At 38.4% G+C, this 18,424-nt stretch overlaps 2 protein-coding genes across 3 annotated transcripts; one reads left to right on the top strand and one right to left on the bottom strand.

Annotated features, from left to right (window-relative positions):
- Nucleotides 1–2,156: 2,156 nt before the first annotated feature.
- LOC108988866 (polyadenylate-binding protein 8-like) lies at nucleotides 2,157–7,405 on the top strand. Its single transcript, XM_018962248.2, has 9 exons — nucleotides 2,157–2,789; nucleotides 4,050–4,168; nucleotides 4,306–4,962; nucleotides 5,063–5,140; nucleotides 5,232–5,321; nucleotides 5,558–5,695; nucleotides 5,841–6,014; nucleotides 6,110–6,313; nucleotides 6,888–7,405. Exons 1-9 carry the CDS (start codon nucleotides 2,549–2,551, stop codon nucleotides 7,128–7,130), a joined length of 1,944 nt encoding a protein of 647 aa, XP_018817793.1. The 5' UTR covers nucleotides 2,157–2,548; the 3' UTR covers nucleotides 7,131–7,405.
- Nucleotides 7,406–7,728: 323 nt separating this feature from the next.
- On the bottom strand, nucleotides 7,729–15,104 carry LOC108988864 (probable E3 ubiquitin ligase SUD1). 2 transcript variants are annotated; one of them, XM_018962246.2, is made up of 9 exons: nucleotides 14,609–15,104; nucleotides 12,593–13,285; nucleotides 10,754–11,521; nucleotides 10,439–10,650; nucleotides 9,964–10,329; nucleotides 9,441–9,601; nucleotides 9,191–9,354; nucleotides 8,907–9,053; nucleotides 7,729–8,540 (listed from the first exon to the last, which is right to left on the bottom strand). In XM_018962246.2, the coding sequence occupies exons 1-9, from the start codon at nucleotides 14,909–14,911 to the stop codon at nucleotides 8,034–8,036; spliced, it is 3,321 nt and encodes a 1,106-aa protein (XP_018817791.1). In that variant the 5' UTR covers nucleotides 14,912–15,104; the 3' UTR covers nucleotides 7,729–8,033. The 2 variants fall into 2 exon arrangements, with proteins under 2 accessions (XP_018817791.1, XP_018817792.1); XM_018962247.2 differs by having other exon boundaries at nucleotides 9,441–9,598; nucleotides 14,609–15,090.
- Nucleotides 15,105–18,424: the final 3,320 nt, after the last annotated feature.

Below are 18,424 nucleotides of genomic sequence, written 5' to 3'. Positions count from 1 at the left end.
ACGTCTGAATTTTCTCCCAATCATTTCGGGACTAGCGCCGACATGTTTTTTCTGAAAGAAAAATACAACGTTTTTGTTTCCTAATTCGTTGGATATGGATTTGATTCATTTCGAAATCACAAAAATTGTATTGGGCTTTTGGCCTTTGGGTCGTCAATCCAACCTGGGAGTAAAAGATAAGACCCAGTAAGCCCAATGGAAGTTGTGGGTATATAATCTATGATACGTGTACAACTCATTTAAAATAGATAAATAATATTTATAATCGTGAGTGTGTAAATATCGTATAGTTATTTTAAAAAAAGTAAATAAATATAAAATTTACATAAAAATTAATTAATTTTTTAATAATAGACCATACTCTTTTTCAAAGTGATTACACGATACATTCTATGACTGTATGTAACATTACTTTTTAAAATATAGTTATATAAAAAATTGTAAAAATAATTATAACTCTATCATTTTCCTATAAAATCATGTGTGACATTGGGTCATTGCTTATAAATATTATCTCAAACTCTACCATGAGTTAGTATCGAGAATGGTTGATAATTTTAAACTAATGTGATTCAATATGAGACCTCAAATATCTTATTGATTAAAATGCGTGCATGAATTTTTCCTAACTATATTGTGAGTTTAAGATTTTGTTACAGGAGAATCTTATATACCAAGCTCATATCCCAATATGATGAAGTAATATTGTTCATTAACTTTTAAATTATTTTTTTAAAATAATGAGTAATTATCAAATAATAATAAAAGTGTCACATTTTATATAAAATGAGAGTGTGGTCTGCACCATTATTATTCTCTATAATCATCGGTCAAAAATATTATAGAAAAATGATAACTTTACAATTATTTTACAACTCTATAGGAAATTAATGGTAGTTTTATAACATTGAAATTTATTTTTAATGGAGCGATATGATTTCATTAATTGTTAGAAAATAAATTGTAAAAGATTTGTAACTATACCATTACTCGTATTATAATTAACAGAGAGATAGTCATAATTTTTGAATATTATAACTCAATATTTGATATTGTAAGATTACAGTGTGGTATTTTTTTAATTGATTATTTAGTATACATGTAACAAGTATCACTAATTATTATAACACTTACCAAAATTTCTTCCGAAAAAACCGCTTTCTAAAATGGTAATTAGTTTATATAGGGAATTATCTTTCTTTACAGAGATATTTGCTACTTGTATCGTTGATCAGAACTCTTACCAAAATTTATTCAAAGAATAAAAATAATACACCAACAATTATTTGTAAACAATCAATAAATTTATATTATTTCATTAAAAATAAATTTTTGTTTTATAAAACTATCATTCGTAGAGTTATAAAAAAAACTATAAAATAATTGTAAGGTCATTATTTAAAAAAAAAAATCTAAAATGAATACAGGGTTAGACCTTTGGTCCTTTATCTATCGAAAAATGATAAACACTTCACGACACATTACACAATTATATTTTAAAATAAAAAGTAATTTAATAAAATATTTTATAAAAATAGCATCACTTTACAAAAATATCTTCACTTTTAAACATATATTGTGAAATAGTAATTCCACATATAATCATGAAGTGCGTAAACGCCGCATAATTATTTTTAAAAAAATGAGTGGAATTCACTATTAAAAAATTAATTAATTTTATATAGATCTCATATTTTATTTATTTTTTTAAGATAATTACGTAATAATTATATAATTCATAATTATAAATATCTTTTATTAATATAAAATATATTATATGTATATCATTATCCTTATTTATTAGAGAAATGATTTATATAAGTTTTAAATAGATAAATTTCATACAAACTCTTGTAAAAAAATAAACTCTATTTTAAAAAAATATAAAAAAAAATTATTCTTTATTAATAAAACCTATTATTTTATAAATTTTCTTTATAAGATTTATCTATTTAAAACTTATATCCAACGTTACTTTATTTATTATCACACGCCTATTTAACGAAGCAACCTCAAACACACTTTACCTTCTACAAACCAGCCGTTACCGGTTACCTTAACCACATCCCCCCGACATGACAGCGTCATGTGGGTCCCACCAAAAATTCTCGGATCCTATGGCTCAGATCTCGTTCTTAGATCCTAGGGTAGTAGGGTTAACCCAAACCCACCCTACATAACCCTCTCAGCTTCGAATCCACTGTTTTCTCTCAGTGCAGTTCCAGCTGCCCTCTCTAACTAAACCCCACCACAGTCCTCTCCATCTCTCGCTCTCTCTTCTCCTCACGAGCCGCTCCTCCGGCGGATCCCTGACCCGCCCTTCCCTCTCCTCCCACCTATCATCATAAACAAAAAAAGCAAAGAAATTTAGTATCCGAGGTCTTTTGTCGAACACTTCGTGTGCGTCTAGGCGTTACTTTAGCGTTTTCTTCATTTCCAGCTTCATTCCGTTTCTTCCTAGGGTTTGGTTATAATAACGCGAGGAGAGGGAAGAGATAAAGAAAAAAAATTAAAAAAGAAAATTTTGGATTGAAAAAAAATCTTGGGTATGGCACAGGTACAAGCTCAGCCTCAGAATGCGATTCCGGGAGCCAACGGTTCTGGTGGGGCCAACCAGTTCGTGACGACGTCACTTTATGTTGGAGATCTTGACGCTAACGTGACCGATTCGCAGCTCTATGATCTGTTTAACCAGCTGGGCCAGGTGGTTTCGGTTAGGGTTTGCAGGGACTTGACCACCCGCCGATCTCTTGGTTACGGCTACGTCAATTATAGCAACCCTCAAGACGGTCAGTTATTGGTTCAAATTTCCAATTTATTTTTGAAGATTTATATACCTTGCAATTTGATTATTTAGCTAGATTCGTTGCCAATTGATTTTTAGTATAATTTATAATGTAGTTACATATTCTATGTTTTTGCATGAATTGTTTTGAAATAATGTAATTCAGGAATTGGTTTTTGCTTGTATGCTGAATAGGCAGCTTACATGTAAGGTGGGCGTGCCATTGTAAGAAAAACTTCAAAGAACATCTGAACATGGTACCCATTGTATGGAAAAGAGAGCTTTGTTGGGTATAAACTTGCATCAATTTAGTACCGACTTGTGGCTAGTTAAGAAAAAAGGGGGGAGCGGGGTTGGAAAGGAAATTATATTTCTTTTAATCCAGAACTTGTGGAGCCACAATGGTTTCCTTTGATAGCAGAAGTTTTCATTTCTTTATTGCACTACTGAGGAAAATAAAAACTTGTTTAGTTATATATTTCTAACCCCTTGTATCCTGAAAGAACCAAGCTTATTAAAATTAATTTTCACTCTAATCAACATAAGATAGTTTAGTTTAAGACGCTTTTACACCATTTGTGAGACCTACAAATCGTGAGGCGATCTTATTCTATTGTATTTCTCTTCCAATATATTTATAATTAGACATTGAAAGGAGGAGAATATGTTTTTCTCTACTTAGTAGCAAACATTAATCTGAACAAGCTAGAACCTTAATATAAGTTGCCTTAGTGGTAACATGAGCAGGATCTACACTGCCCAAAACTGAAAGGATGATTCAATTCCATGACCACAACTTTGACTCTACGCCCAATATCATTGAAAGCATTAGTCTCAGTTCAGCACAAAGGCCTCACGTAGAGTAATTGCAGAGTGCAGGGTCTAAGCACCCACTCGAATGAAGTGAAAGCACACAATTTATTCTGCACTACATATTAGTATTATTATTTATTATTTATTATTTGTTTAGTCTGGTATTTGCTTTTGATACATATGAATGGTGTATGTAACTAGGGCCAAACCAAAATCGGTAGAGAATGATTTTGTAGTTAGGATTTGTTGGCTACATTTGTAATATTAAATTATATATTCCAGCCAAGCTAACAATTTCATTTTTTTGGGCCAATTTTCTCCCTTGAACATTCGTTTTGTAGGCATGTTCTTGTTAATATTGGGATTCTTCATTTTTTTTCCATGTTCGGTGCAATGAAATTGTCAATATTTCTTTATTCTATCTCACATCTCTAATTTGAAATTATTACAGCTGCAAGGGCATTGGATGTACTGAACTTCACCCCTTTCAATGGAAGGCCCATTAGGATTATGTATTCTCACCGTGACCCTAGCATTCGCAAAAGCGGGGCTGGAAACATATTTATTAAGGTATTCGTGTCTGATATTTGCGAGTTTCTGATCGGACCCTTCTTTTTATTTCTTAACAATGCCTTTTGGATCCTTGCTGATCTTGTATGTTTTATTTTCTCTTTGTCACTAATCTCCAGTTGTTTTGAACTTGGCAGAATTTGGATAAGGCGATTGACCACAAAGCATTACAAGATACATTTTCCGCATTTGGGAATATTCTTTCTTGCAAGGTAGCTACAGACTCCTATGGCCAGTCAAAAGGCTATGGGTTTGTTCAATTCGATACTGAGGAGTCTGCCCAAAAAGCTATAGAGCAATTGAATGGTATGCTGTTGAATGATAAGCAAGTTTTTGTTGGACCCTTCCTTCGCAAGCAGGAAAGAGAAAGTGCCATTGACAAGATGAAATTCAACAATGTCTTTGTTAAAAATCTCTCAGAATCGACAACTGAAGAAGATTTGAACAATATTTTTGGAGAATTTGGAATTATCACCAGTGTTATTGTGATGAGGGATATGGATGGAAAGTCAAAGTGCTTTGGTTTTGTCAACTTTGAGAATGCAGATGATGCCGCTAAGGCTGTTGAGGCTCTTAATGGGAAGAAAGTGGATGATAAGGAGTGGTATGTTGGGAAAGCCCAGAAGAAGTCTGAAAGGGAAAATGAATTGAAGCTTCGATTTGAACAGAGTATGAAAGAAGCAGCAGATAAATATCAAGGGGCAAATTTGTATGTTAAGAATTTGGATGATAGCATAGGTGATGATAAATTCAAGGAGCTTTTCTCTCAGTTTGGTACCATTACCTCATGCAAGGTGTGTAGCATCTATTTGGGAAAGCAGAGCTCTTATGTTTTGTCCTGCATGATCTAATGGCAAGGCTTTGTAAACTTCATTCTTCTTGATGCATGAACAGGTTATGCGAGACCCTAACGGAATAAGTAGGGGATCAGGGTTTGTTGCATTCTCTACTCCTGAAGAGGCATCTAGAGCTGTAAGTTGATGTCTTTAGCATGTTCATGATGACATTCTCTTCAACATTTTTTTTTCTTTTTTTTCAAAAATATTTTGCAAATGATTGGCAGATGTCGGAGATGAACGGCAAAATGCTTGTGAGCAAACCTCTATATGTTGCACTTGCACAGCGAAAAGAAGATAGAAGAGCTAGGTTGCAGGCATGTTTTGCTTTATGTTGTTTTGATCCCTCTACAAATTGTAGTGGAATTTTCCTTGAAGGATTCTGACTTAGGTGTGAGACTTGAGGCACACCCCCCCCCCTCTCAAGTCCCCATGGATACTTTAAAGCAGATGCTGCTGTCTGGTTTTAAATTTGTCAGTGTTTTAATATCTGTTATTTTAGAATTGTCATGTGTGCTTATCTGTGATTGATAGAGTACTGCTGCGTATACAGGCTCAATTTTCTCAAATGCGGCCAGTTGCAATGCCACCGTCAGTTGCCCCTCGTTTGCCAATGTACCCCCCTGGTGCTCCAGGTCTTGGACAACAAATATTCTATGGCCAAGGTCCACCTGCTATCATTCCTTCCCAGGTACTTTATTCCTGATTTGTTTCTTACCCTATTTTGTTTATGTTCCATCTTGGACATCCTTTTATTTCACCTCTGGCTATTTGGTCAATGTGCTTACATAATTTGGCTACAAATTTATAATCATATTCAATATGCTCTATGTCAGCCTGGATTTGGATATCAGCAGCAACTTGTTCCTGGTATGAGGCCTGGTGGGGCTCCGATGCCCAATTTCTTCATGCCAATGGTTCAGCAGGGGCAGCAAGGGCAGCGTCCTGGTGGCAGGCGTGCAGGGGCTGTGCAGCAAACCCAGCAGCCAGTTCCACTAATGCAGCAGCAGGTTGGTGATATTCTGTTTCCATTTCCTACCATATTAAATAGTATCTATATGTATAGATCTAAAACAAACATTATAATGGATTCTTTGAACAACAGATGCTTCCAAGGGGCCGTGTCTACCGTTACCCCCCTGGGCGTGCCCTGCCCGATGTTCCCATGCCTGGTGTTGCTGGAGGCATGTTTTCTGTTCCATATGACATGGGTGGTATGCCGCTGCGTGATGCATCTTTGTCCCAGCCAATTCCCATAGGGGCTTTGGCTAGTGCCCTTGCAAATGCTACTCCAGAGCAGCAGAGAACAGTAAGTATTGACTTTTTTTCCTATCGTCTAGGGGGAGAAGTTGGCTGGTTTTCTTGAAGTTTTTCACGTAAGTAATGCTAAGTACAAGCCCTAAATAGGCAACTCCGCGTAGGCTTTTTTTTTACACTTTTTCACGATGGGGTCCACTTTTTTACAATGGGATTGCACGAGGCTTGTCTATTTGGGGCTTGTATAAATAATTTATCTTTTCACATTTAAGCAGGTAAGATTTGAAGTAGTGATCCAAAAGGATTATTAATTGCTTGGATCTCGAAAAATTATTATTTTCTGAAAATGCTCTACATCTATTACCCATTACCATCTTTGGCACGAACAATGTGGCCACCATTTCTTAGATGTGTTTTTCATCACAAAATTGTGGTGTGCATGCTTGCATGTGGAGATTACTTCCATGCTATTCAAAATTATGTTGGAGGTGAAGCACGGCAGGATGAGAGTTGCTGGCGATCCTAGACAACACAGTCCTGATGTCTGATGTTTACTGCTTTAGTGGAGCTATGAATTATGATGATGTTAGTTGCTGATTTTGATTTTCGTGGATGAAAATCTGTAGATGCTGGGTGAGAACCTCTACCCACTTGTGGAACAGCTGGAGCCTGAAAATGCGGCTAAGGTTACAGGCATGCTTCTGGAGATGGATCAGACTGAGGTGTTGCACTTGCTCGAATCACCAGAAGCTCTGAAAGCAAAGGTGGCTGAGGCTATGGATGTTCTGAGGAATGTTCAGCAGCAGCAAGCTGGCAATGCAGCCGATCAACTGGGCTCATTGTCTCTGAATGACAGCCTCGTTTCCTGAGGGCATTGAATGTGTGCTTCTACCTTTTGAAATGGTTTGAAACTGATGTAGGCGTGGCTTTGATTCAGTTAAAAGTGAGTGCCTATTTCCTCCTTTTTCATGACTACGACTGTTGTGGCATCCATGCTTGAATTCTTTTTTCCTTTGCGTCTAGTATTTCCGAATATTGCGACAATTTGCTTCCATCTTTCGGACATAGTGTAGTTGGTTCTATTTAGTTTTTGAGCTTCCACTTGTGGAAATGAGCAATATCCAAGTTGATTCTATTTTCTCTAGATGAACTTCCTGCTTGAACTGTGTAAGCTGGTGATTAATAACGTGACTAATAAATAGTACGATCTCGTTCTGTTAGGCAATTAATTGTAAAAGCGTGGATCCCAGGCGAACAAAGAGCCAAAATCGTGTAAAAGCGTGGATCCCACGCCTTGCCGAGAGAGACTCAACGTCGGTCATTTTATAGTTTGGCCATGGGAAGGGAAAGTGATCCGTACAGCACAGCCCACAGCTCCCATGAGCCCTTCTCCTACCAAAACCATGTTTCCGGAACTCAGTAATTTCTCGCTCATCTCCTGGTTCACCCGCACCGTGACATATATACTTCTGACAAAACAATGGAAATGCAACTCAAATGAGGTCCTAATCTACATCAGCAAGGCTAGAAGTTTAGGTATCATAATTATACACTTGGAAAACGTGGCAAATATAAGACAATCTATGCAATTTTTTGAACAAAATATATTTTATTTGTTTGTCTAATAACTGAAAAAGTACAATATGCACAAACCCCACATAACCCTCAACATAACATAGCATTTGAACACACCGAAGAGAGAAGTGTACACATCCAATGCTTCCATTAAAGCCTCGACAATGCCAAAACTGACAAAGCGCATGCCCAATATGTCAAGGATCATGTTGGTTAGCACGCCTCAGCCGCAACCCCACATCAACTTCTTGGTCGTGTCTAATTAAACTAGTGCCGTGCAGATTAGAATTTTGCGTTTCCAAGGAAGTCCCTACCTCACTTCTACTCTCTTCAATGTGTTCCCCAAAGTTATGAAGCCTCCGGCCAATCAAATAGCGATCATCACGTATGGAATTGTGAAGATTGGTGAACCAGACATGGAATCTCTTGGCACAAAAAAACAACAGGCTAATGCAGAGGCATCCCAGCCAGGCAAACCGGTAGACTGCAGAGTTTACTACTAATGGATACCCAAGAACAGGAAACACCCCTCTGGCTAAAACATAAGGTACACATAAGGCTGTCAACAGCTTCATTATGATTGGGAACACAATCTCACGCAACACCCAAAATCCTTGCAGCCTGGAGAAACCATCTTCTCTCACTCTCTCAAATTTTATTCGCCAGCTTTCGTCCACCAGTGGCATCATGTGATCCAACATGACCTGTTCAGAATTAACAACAAACATCAGAAAAAAAAAATACTAAATCAACTAGAATGAAGCAACCCAGTTGTAGAGCGCTTGATGACTACAATATGGTCCTCATCTACAGATGTAAACGACTCATTTCCCCCCTGATAAGTTTCCTCAACTGTCGTATTCCCAGTTATAACAGCATTCTAATGATCCAGTAAATACCTATATTGGCCTGATAACTGCAACAGCATACTTTAAAAAAAAAAAAACCCTCCAACACCATACTTCAAGGGGCTTAAACAATTGCAACTAGATGCGAGGACAATCCCAGCTATGTATTATTTATTTTGCCGATACCAAGTTGAAAAGAAAAGAATGTGATTTAACACTCACCAGTCTAGTCCAGATCTTAAGAAAGATCAGACCCAATGCCCAATCCTGATACAGGAGGAAAACTGGGCTTTCATCCACGGGCACTCGCATAGGCACAATCACCAAAAGCTCAAATAGTAGTCCAATCAATACAGGGATAACAAAAATCTGGAACACAAGCATATGCAAGAATTTTAATCAGTCTGAAAAAAAAAAAAAACACCGAGATGGATGATGAACAATAACCGGGTCTAAGAACAAAAGAAAAGGTGACTTGTTGGGAAATATCATGGATTAATTCTTACCCATATAGATAGAAGTGCAGAACTCTTGAAAACAATGCCACACCACTTCCAGATTTGGCTCAACAAAACTGCAGCCCTCTTTGTTCTAATATGCTCAATGCAGTATCTAGCACCAGCTATAGCAGTCCAAATCATATAGCTTCCAATGATGAAAGCATAAAGATCTAAGAACATAAATAGAATGAAAACATATTAGCATTCGCACCCAGAAGTATGAAGCCTGAAAAATAATTCAGTTGGACCATTTTACCATTACACTTGATGCCATGAGTCATCGGAAGAAGAGGAATTGCATTGAAAATTGTCCTTCCAAGTGAAACTGGTATAACTATCAAGGTAGAGTTGAAGATAAGTAGAGTCATCCATGCCACCACCAACAAGAGGACAATGCGAAGTACAAAGCCATACCTGCTAAAAGACGAAAGGAGTAAATTTTAGATTGTTGCCAGAGTAAAGAATCAATAAACAAAAACATCAACCACAATAACATATGTTGAAGATTACACGGGCTATGCTTATAAAAAAAAAAAAAAAAAACATGTTGAAGAATCAAAAAAGAAAAGAGGTCGAGGTGACAACTCCATCTATATATGATTTAAATTTGCAAATTAAAAACAGCTTAGTCAACTAATCAATTTGCAGAGTCGAGGGTGAATGCATACCTATAGTGGTAAGGTCTAAACTAGCAAGGAAAGATAGTATCATTAAAAAAATGGTATCTACGATTAAGACCCACTCATGACTCTAAAACCGTGATGCATCCAGAAACTTACTCTGAATCAGATTGTTCGTCACTATCATAGTCTTCTGAAATATTCAAGTCCTCTGATGCAAGAACACCTCTATTTGGATCATCCACACCAGCAACTGCCACCAGGGCACGATCCTGTACACCTAGTTGTACTGCCTGTACTCTATCTTGCCTTCCTGGGTCCCCAGTCCCGTTTTCCTGACCACCATTGTCCTCAGCTCGGGGCAATAAGAAATCTGTTAAACCAAGTGCCCAGCCAACTGCTGTAAACCAATATCTTAAAAAGGATTTGATTGTTGTCCGCAATTTAAAATGCTCGATGGCAAATGGAATGCAAATTTGAAAAAGAAGCATGTCAGCCGGAATTTCAGTAAATGGGTCAGACACCCTGCAAAGATAAGAATCCATTAGTTAACAAACAGCAGTGGCATGTCATGGAAATCACATGGGTTAATCATTAACAACAGGTCCCACAGAAACATCAAGGACTAACTTACGATATATCAAGTGGAAAAATGGCGGGAGCCATCCGCATGGCAAGTTTAACTGGTAAGAACACCAGCATGACAATCAAACTCCCATAAACAGCAACTGATAGCAGAACCCTGCGAGCATGCTTGTGCACAGGGTCATCAATCAAATCACGGAATGGATTGTAGTTTGGATCAGCAGGATCACGAAGAAAGTACAACACTCCATTACGCAAAACCTGACAATAGCAAGAGAAGAAAATTCCATCACATTAATAACATAACAAGATAAGGGGTTCAGAAATAATTGAGGCATTATGATATGATGGCAAAGAAGAATACCCCTCTAAGAAGGCTGACGAATATGCTTATTTGTAGCATGTAAACAATTCCAACAACCCAATGAACCAATGAGCTTGCTAAAGGAGAAGCTGAGAAGAATTGAACTCTTTGAGCCATGGACTTCCCAAACATCCTTATAGTACAAACATCTATCCACCATCCACACATCAGAGGAAACACTCCAAGTTCAATGACAAGAAGGAAAGCAACCTTTATCATGGTCATCAAATGCCTCATTGCGGCCAAAAACTGCCTGAAGAGAGATGGAACTGTCTCTGCTATAGAAGCAATACCATAGAATCTCCCCATAGTCAAAGGCTCACCCTTAGTGTATCGAATCAACGCAACAATGCCAAGATAGAAGAAAACTAGAGAAAAGATAAAAATATATCCAACAGCAAGAGTAGTAACATCAGAAAGCCGTGATACCCCAACACTGGCCCCTCTCAATAGATCTGTTGAGAGTGCTGAAGTAATGTTGTTTGAGGCTTCATTTAGACCACTAAAGTTACTATTCAACATTTCGGCAGCCTGGCCTACCAGACCATTTTCTTGACTTTCGGATGACAAATTTGTAACCGCAGTTAATGCATTCTTCAATGTAATATTTGCTAAGGAGAGGGCAGTGTCTGTAATTGGCAGGACCGTAGACAAAACTGATCCACTAGCAGCAAAGAAAATCCAAGATACATAATAGAGTATAATCCGACCTAACGAAAAAGGCACAAAGATCACAACACCAAGGAATATCATATTGCTTGCCAGAACCTGCATAGGCATCGGACCATGTTATAAACCAATTAAAAATCAGGAGCAAAAATTGAAAACTTCAGTTCTTTTCCCCTTTGGAACAACACAATAACTTAAAACAGATAAATTGCAGCAATATTATGTCAGACATGCTGCAATGATAAGAGAATTTCACCAGATAAAATAATGTAGAACATAAGGTAGACAATACAATGCAAATGACATAGGCCCCAAAAAAGAAAGAATGCTTTTAAATCTCATTAAGTATATTTTTATCCTTTTTTATGTTTTTTTTTTTATAAGTTATCCTTTTTTATGTTATCCTCTCCCCAATTGGAATTGAACACATAAAATATGTTTAGCATCTCATCGGTAACAATGGAGGAATCCATTGACTCCATGCAACTCCTTACTTCTTCTAGTACAATCAACCACCACTCAACTCCTTTTTTTGTATGCAATCAAAATGTTAAAAAATGCAATATATATATATATATATATATATAGCCCAAGTACACAGCTAGCATACCAAAAAAATACTCAAAATATTATTTCCAATAGTGTACTTCAATAGAATTATTTTTGTTCTCTATTATTTAATGTCTGTACTAAATATCTATGTAAAGCCTCCTTTCTTTCCCCGAGTATTTTTATGTCAAATACAACACAACCCCATAGGACAGTTGTGGATAATAATTCCCCGCCGACCACAAATCCTTTTTCTTTAATGAATAATTGACAGTTGCACCGAATGCAGGAAAATACAAAGCAGTCTTCCAGCAAAAAATTTATGATGCTGAACAAAGCTTCAAGGATCTAGTAACATACTGAGAAATCAATATAAGATTAAAAAAAACTCATAAACGGAGCAGCTTAATTCATGATTAATTCTTTGGTGTACTTGCCAATACATAAAACTTTAGACAATCCTTTTTTGTACTTGTCAATACATAAAACTCTCCCAAAAAAAATTCAAAAACTAAGTGAGCCATAAAAGCATTGTAGCTTGGGAAACCTAACTGAAGAATAGAAGTTATAACAAGAATCAACAGAATAAGAATAAAAACAGAATCAAAATGATGAACTCACAGTGAATGCATTTTCAACCAAATGAAAGACAGGGCCCTGCATGCCAACAAGCTCGTCAAAAGGCACATCCTCTGCACCATCAGCATCATCCAAACCATCAAACATCTGTTCAACATGAGCTTCAAGACGAGCTGCCTGCATCTCCCACCGGGCAGCAACATTTTCTGCATTCCTCCTGAGCATTTGACCAGCTCCTGCAACCCCTTGTCCCGCACCCACATCTTCAACATTTCCATCACCTGCATTATTCCTATTAGCTTGCCCAGGAGGTCTTCTTCCAGCACGAGCACCATTTCTTTCCCCTTCATCTTCTCTCTCAGCATCCTGACCTCCAATTTCCCGTAAATGCCGGAAGTAATCCCTCAAAGATGTTGCACAGAGAAAAATGAACACGATGCTAGCAGAAAGTAGGAACCCATGTAGACAATCGGTAAGGATAACTGTAGTGGATAAATGACTTAGGAATAATCTCTGGGCTTCGCCAAAACTCCTCACAAAAGCCAACCGCCATATCCAGAATGTAATGAAAGGTATAATGAGGAGCCAAACTGAAAGGACAAAACCAAGGCGCAAAACAAATTGCAGAACATGACAAGCTTTCATTGCCATCCCAACTACAAACTCCTGAAAAGGAAGCCTTGCCGGAGCATTCTCAGCATATACTGGGGAGAAGGAAAATGCATGTTTGCAGACCTGTAATACATTACGAAGTTATTTGATCACACCATAAATTAATCTCCAAACAGATTTGAGACATAAATCAAGTTAACCATAAACAAAAGGTAGAAGATCGAGGTTGTGGCCCAAGAAACCAATGTTTCCTAGTGAAATGCAAGCCTACTCAAACCCATAAAAATAAGGCTCAAATATCATTGTGCTTCAGTGCGATATCATATTGAATGATAAGGGTAGGTGGTGTATGGGATCCCACATTGCTTGGGAAGGAGAAGTGCTCTTTATAATAATTCCAATAGGGCTCCAATTGTATCATTGACTAATCATTTTGAAGTATAGGCCCATAGTGGGTTGGGCCTCCCTTAGGGCATTACATTCAGATTGCATGATATCAAGTAGCCCCTTTGGGATTCATAGGCCTAGTATTTACCTAGGACATTATTATAGTTATCATATTCATGATAAAATCAAAACAACATGAGATTGTACATTTTAAATGCTAGCAAAACAATATCATAGTTCCTTAAAGTGCTTAAACTGTGAGATTTTTGAAGCTCAGTTTACAGAGTAATTTGTTACCTTATAAATGTTTTTCTTTTATAACATGGAACCTCGCTAAGGTATGAACCCTTGGACTTATTCCCTGGAAGATAATCCCAAACACACAACCCCAGCAGTCAGAACTATGTATCGAGTAATTAGAAGAATTCTTAGGGTGGAATATGAACCTAGAATGTCTGAGTCTACAACTCATCCTAGCCCACCCTTTGACCACTAGGCTGCACCATGACGGGTCCTTGTAAATGTTTAACAATCCATAACTAGGAAAATAAGGTTCCAACCGCTTCAAAGATTGGCCATGCTATTGTAATTTGTGTAAGTTACGTTGCTTAATAATTGCTTGCTACACTGACAGAGGAGCGATAAGCAAACACGTGAAACCGCCTATCAGTCTTCAACATTTTTCTGTTAATCACCAAGAACAAATACAACGCTTTCTACTTCAGGAACAATTATAAAGAATTTTTTTATATTACTTTCTAACTTGTTAGAAATAATTATTTAGATAGTCTAATCAGTTATTTTTTATTATTATTTTTTATATCGTCAGCTACCAACTCAAACAGAGTTAACGCTTAAAAGTAAAATAAACAAGAAACCCTAAAACCCTAATTGCACCATCCATTATCGATCTTTCAACATTTATGTCAACCAAAGAACCGAGCCCAACTTTTCATCTAAAATATTCATTAAAGAACTCGAAAAAAAATACAAACCAATAAATTTAAATGATAATTCAAGACGATCAGATCAGGGCAGGGGAGAGAGAGAGAGAGATACCTCGCACTGGCGAGCGTTGCTGTGATTGAGCCACTGCAAAAGGCAATCCTGGTGGACGTACTTGATGCTTCCGCTACACGCACACGGGAACCGGAGTGGGTTATCCGTGTCCCCTGGGTTCCGGCAGATTCGGCACACGTCCTCCTCCTCCTCGTCCTCCTCATACCTCGCCGTCACGGTCATCGCCGCTTCGCTCTCCTTCATACCTCGAAGAGAAGACGAAACATAAGGAGACGAAGACGACGACGACGATTCGAGACTATCGCCGCCTCGAATAGGCGGCGACTCCGGGGCGATCTCCATGTCGATGGGTTCGAGTCTGCGATCAGGGTTGACACGGTGAGTTTGGGGAGTCCGAATCGGTCTAACCGTCTGATCCTCTGTACGAAGGGAATCGAGACAAGGGATGGAGGGAAGAGATGGAGTCTGCAGGTGGGAGGAGTCTTTTATTGGCCTCCCGCGTTTACCCCTCGCGGGTGGGATTATACTAGGACAAATAATATAAAAAAATGTGGATTTTATTAATAAAAAGGAAAAAACTTCAGGCCGGATGGATTTGAAATCTATTTTCACACTGACTAATAAAACAATGACATGGAGGCATTACATAGAAATTTTCATTACAGCCGCATACACCCTAAAACATCTCCCCCTCCTTTCTCTCCTCTCAACCCCATCTGCGAGACGCACAAAGCCCCAGCCCCCCCAAAAAAAAGCACGAAGTTGAAGCTCCCTCTCCCTCCCTCATCTGCACTCAAGACGCCAAAGGAAGGCCAACGACCTCTCTGTCAGTTAGCTCCTCTTGTTGCCGCCTTTGCTCCTGTAATACTACAGAACTAGATGTATTTATTTTTTCTATAAAAGAAGTTCTATAATTGATAATGTTACTCACTTAGAGGGTGAGAACCTCCATGAGAGAAATAGAGAAGAAATAGAGAGAGAACATAGGGACGGAATAACAGATTTCTCATATGATTTTGCATGTTTTTCCAGGTGCGGACGTTCCACCCAAATAGGCCTGACACAACAGGCATAACCGAAAGTTCCTTCTAGAAGATTACCATAAAACTGTAAACTAAATGCATAAAAACAACGTAATGTTTAAAACGTAAAGGGCCTCAAGGCCGTCACTCCCTACTACAAATGGGCCTTATTATTTTATTAAAATTAAGCCCAACGACCCTCACAAGACTCACGGCCTGGTCCCGCTTCCTCTGTCTGTAGGGTTGCAGGCGCAGGTAAACGACATCTCCTACTTCAAAAACTTGCTCTTTTCTTTTCATGTCATAGTATTTTTTCATGCAATTCTGGGCCCTCTGAATATTGTGCTTGAGTAAGCTATTCATGTGTTCTCTTGTCTGTAAATCTTCTTCAACTGTCTGCACTTTAGATAAACCCGACATGTAACTGATTAGCTTGGGGGGTTCATACCCGTACAATGTTTGAAAATGTGTTGTCCGAATAGTTGAGTGTTGGGTGGTATTGTACCACCATTCGGCTAAGGGCACCCATTGGGACCAATCCCAAGGTCTATCTCCTGCATAGCACCTGAGAAAATTCTCCACACACTTGTTCACAACCTCAGTCTGCCCATCTGACTGTGGATGGTATGCAGTGCTGAAGGCTAATTGCACCCCCTGAGACTTAAACAGCTCCTGCCAAAAGGTACTTGTAAAAGTACTATCACGATCAGAAACTATGGAGTTGGGCATTCCATGTAGTTTTAGGATGTGCTTAGTAAACAACTGGGCTATGGTTTTGGTAGTATACGGGTGGGTTATAGGAATGAAATGGCTGTATTTGGTGAGCCTATCAACAACTACCCATAGGCTATTAAAACCATGTGAGGATGGTAGACCTTCTGTGAAATCCATAGAGATTTGAGTCCAAGGTTATGAAGGGATTGGAAGGGGTTGAAGTAGGCCGCTAGGCTTTGTCTGATCCACTTTCACACACTGATAGATTTCACAATCCCTAATGTAATCCTTCACATTTTTCTCCATACCCTCCCAATAGAAATCTCTTCTAAGTCTATGGAGGGTTTTATCATACCCCAAATGTCCCCCCAAGGCACTAGAGTGCACCAACTGCAACAATTTCTGTTTGAAGGCTGCATCATCAGCCACTACTAATCTCTGCTTGTAAAAAAGCAGTCCCTCCCTTACTGAGTATTTTTGAGGTAATTCACCTTTTTGAAATCTCTCTATTAACTCTAGTACTTTAGGATCCTCCTTGTACCCTTCTTTAATCTCTTCCATCCACTCCACAGTTGGTAAGGAAATGACCGCCAAGGTGGCTTCCACTCTTTGCTCCTCTCCCTCACCTCTTCTAGATAAGGCATCTGCTGCCTTGTTTTCCAGTCCCTTTTTGTACTCCACCAACATATCATACCCTAGTAACTTTGAGGTCCACTTTTGCTGCATAGGAGTACCTATTTTCTGCTCTAAAAGATACTTCAAACTTTGGTGATCTATCCTCACCACAAACGGATGTCCCAACAAGTAGGGTCACCATTTTTGCACTGCCATCACCAATGCATAGAGCTCTTTCTCATAGGTGGACAGATTTAGGATTCTGCCCTTTAAAGTCTGACTGAAAAAAGCTATGGGCCTGTTCTTTTGCATCAAGACAGCCCTAATTGCCCCTCCCGATGCATCACATTCTATTATGAAAGGAAGGGAAAATTTTGGGAGAGCCAATACAGGGGGTTGACTTACTGCCTGTTTAAGGAGCTGAAAAGCTTCCTTTGCCTCCTCATTCCAAGCAAACTGATTTTTTTTGAGCAACTGTGTTAATGGGGTAGTTATGCTCCCATACCCTTTTATAAAATGACGATAATAGCCCGTCAATCCCAGAAATCCCTTTAAGGACTTCAAAGAAGTTGGAAATGGCCATTTTGTTATAGCGACCAGTTTTTCTGAATCTGCCCTTACCCCATCAGCTGAGATCACATGGCCTAAGTAAGACACTTCCGGGACAGCAAACCTGCATTTAGAAAGCTTAGCCAACAGGCTATGCTGCTGTAACACCTCCAATGTTAATTGTAAGTGCCTGAGATGATCATCCAAGTTAGCACTATAAACCAAAATATCATAAAAAAAAAAAAAAAAAAAAAAACCAGTATAAACTTCTTTAAGTATGGTCTGAAAACCTCATTCATGAGGCTTTGGAAAGTACTAGGAGCGTTTGTTAACCCAAAAGGCATGACTAGGAACTCATAGTGCCCTTCATGAGTCCTAAAAGCCGTTTTTGGGATATCTTCAGGCTTGACCCTGATTTGGTGGTACCCGGAACGCAAATCTAGCTTTGAAAATAGTTTAGAACCGCTTAATTCATCCAATAACTCCTCCACCACTGGTATAGGAAATTTGTCCTTAATTGTCACCTTGTTCAAAGACCTATAGTCCACACACATGCGCCATGTCCCATCCGCCTTTCTCACCAACAGCACCTGTGAGGAATATGGGCTTTGGCTTGGCCTTATAACACCAGAGGACAGCAGCTCCTTCACAATTTTTTCTATTTCATATTTTTGAAAATAAGGATATCGGTAAGGTCAGACTGAAATGGGTTGAGTGTTTGGTTGTAGGGTGATATTGTGGTCGTGGGATCTTATAGGGGGTAGGCCTTTTGGTTCTCCAAAAACTACTTCGTATTGGTTTAGTAATTCTTGAACAGCTGGGTGTATTTTTTGCTTCAGCTCTTGGTTCTCCGTCACCTCCACTAACTATAACAGCACCCATTTTTTCTCCAGCTTATTGTTTTTGTTCAAGCTGCACTCTTCAATTAATTTGGCTGGACACAAGCCCTGTAACT

This window comes from Juglans regia, chromosome 13 (genome assembly GCF_001411555.2).
Source record: "Juglans regia cultivar Chandler chromosome 13, Walnut 2.0, whole genome shotgun sequence".
In the NCBI taxonomy this organism is placed as follows: Eukaryota; Viridiplantae; Streptophyta; class Magnoliopsida; order Fagales; family Juglandaceae; genus Juglans; species Juglans regia.
Note: the sequence above shows the minus strand (reverse complement) of the source record. Positions and strands in the feature narration are given on the sequence as shown.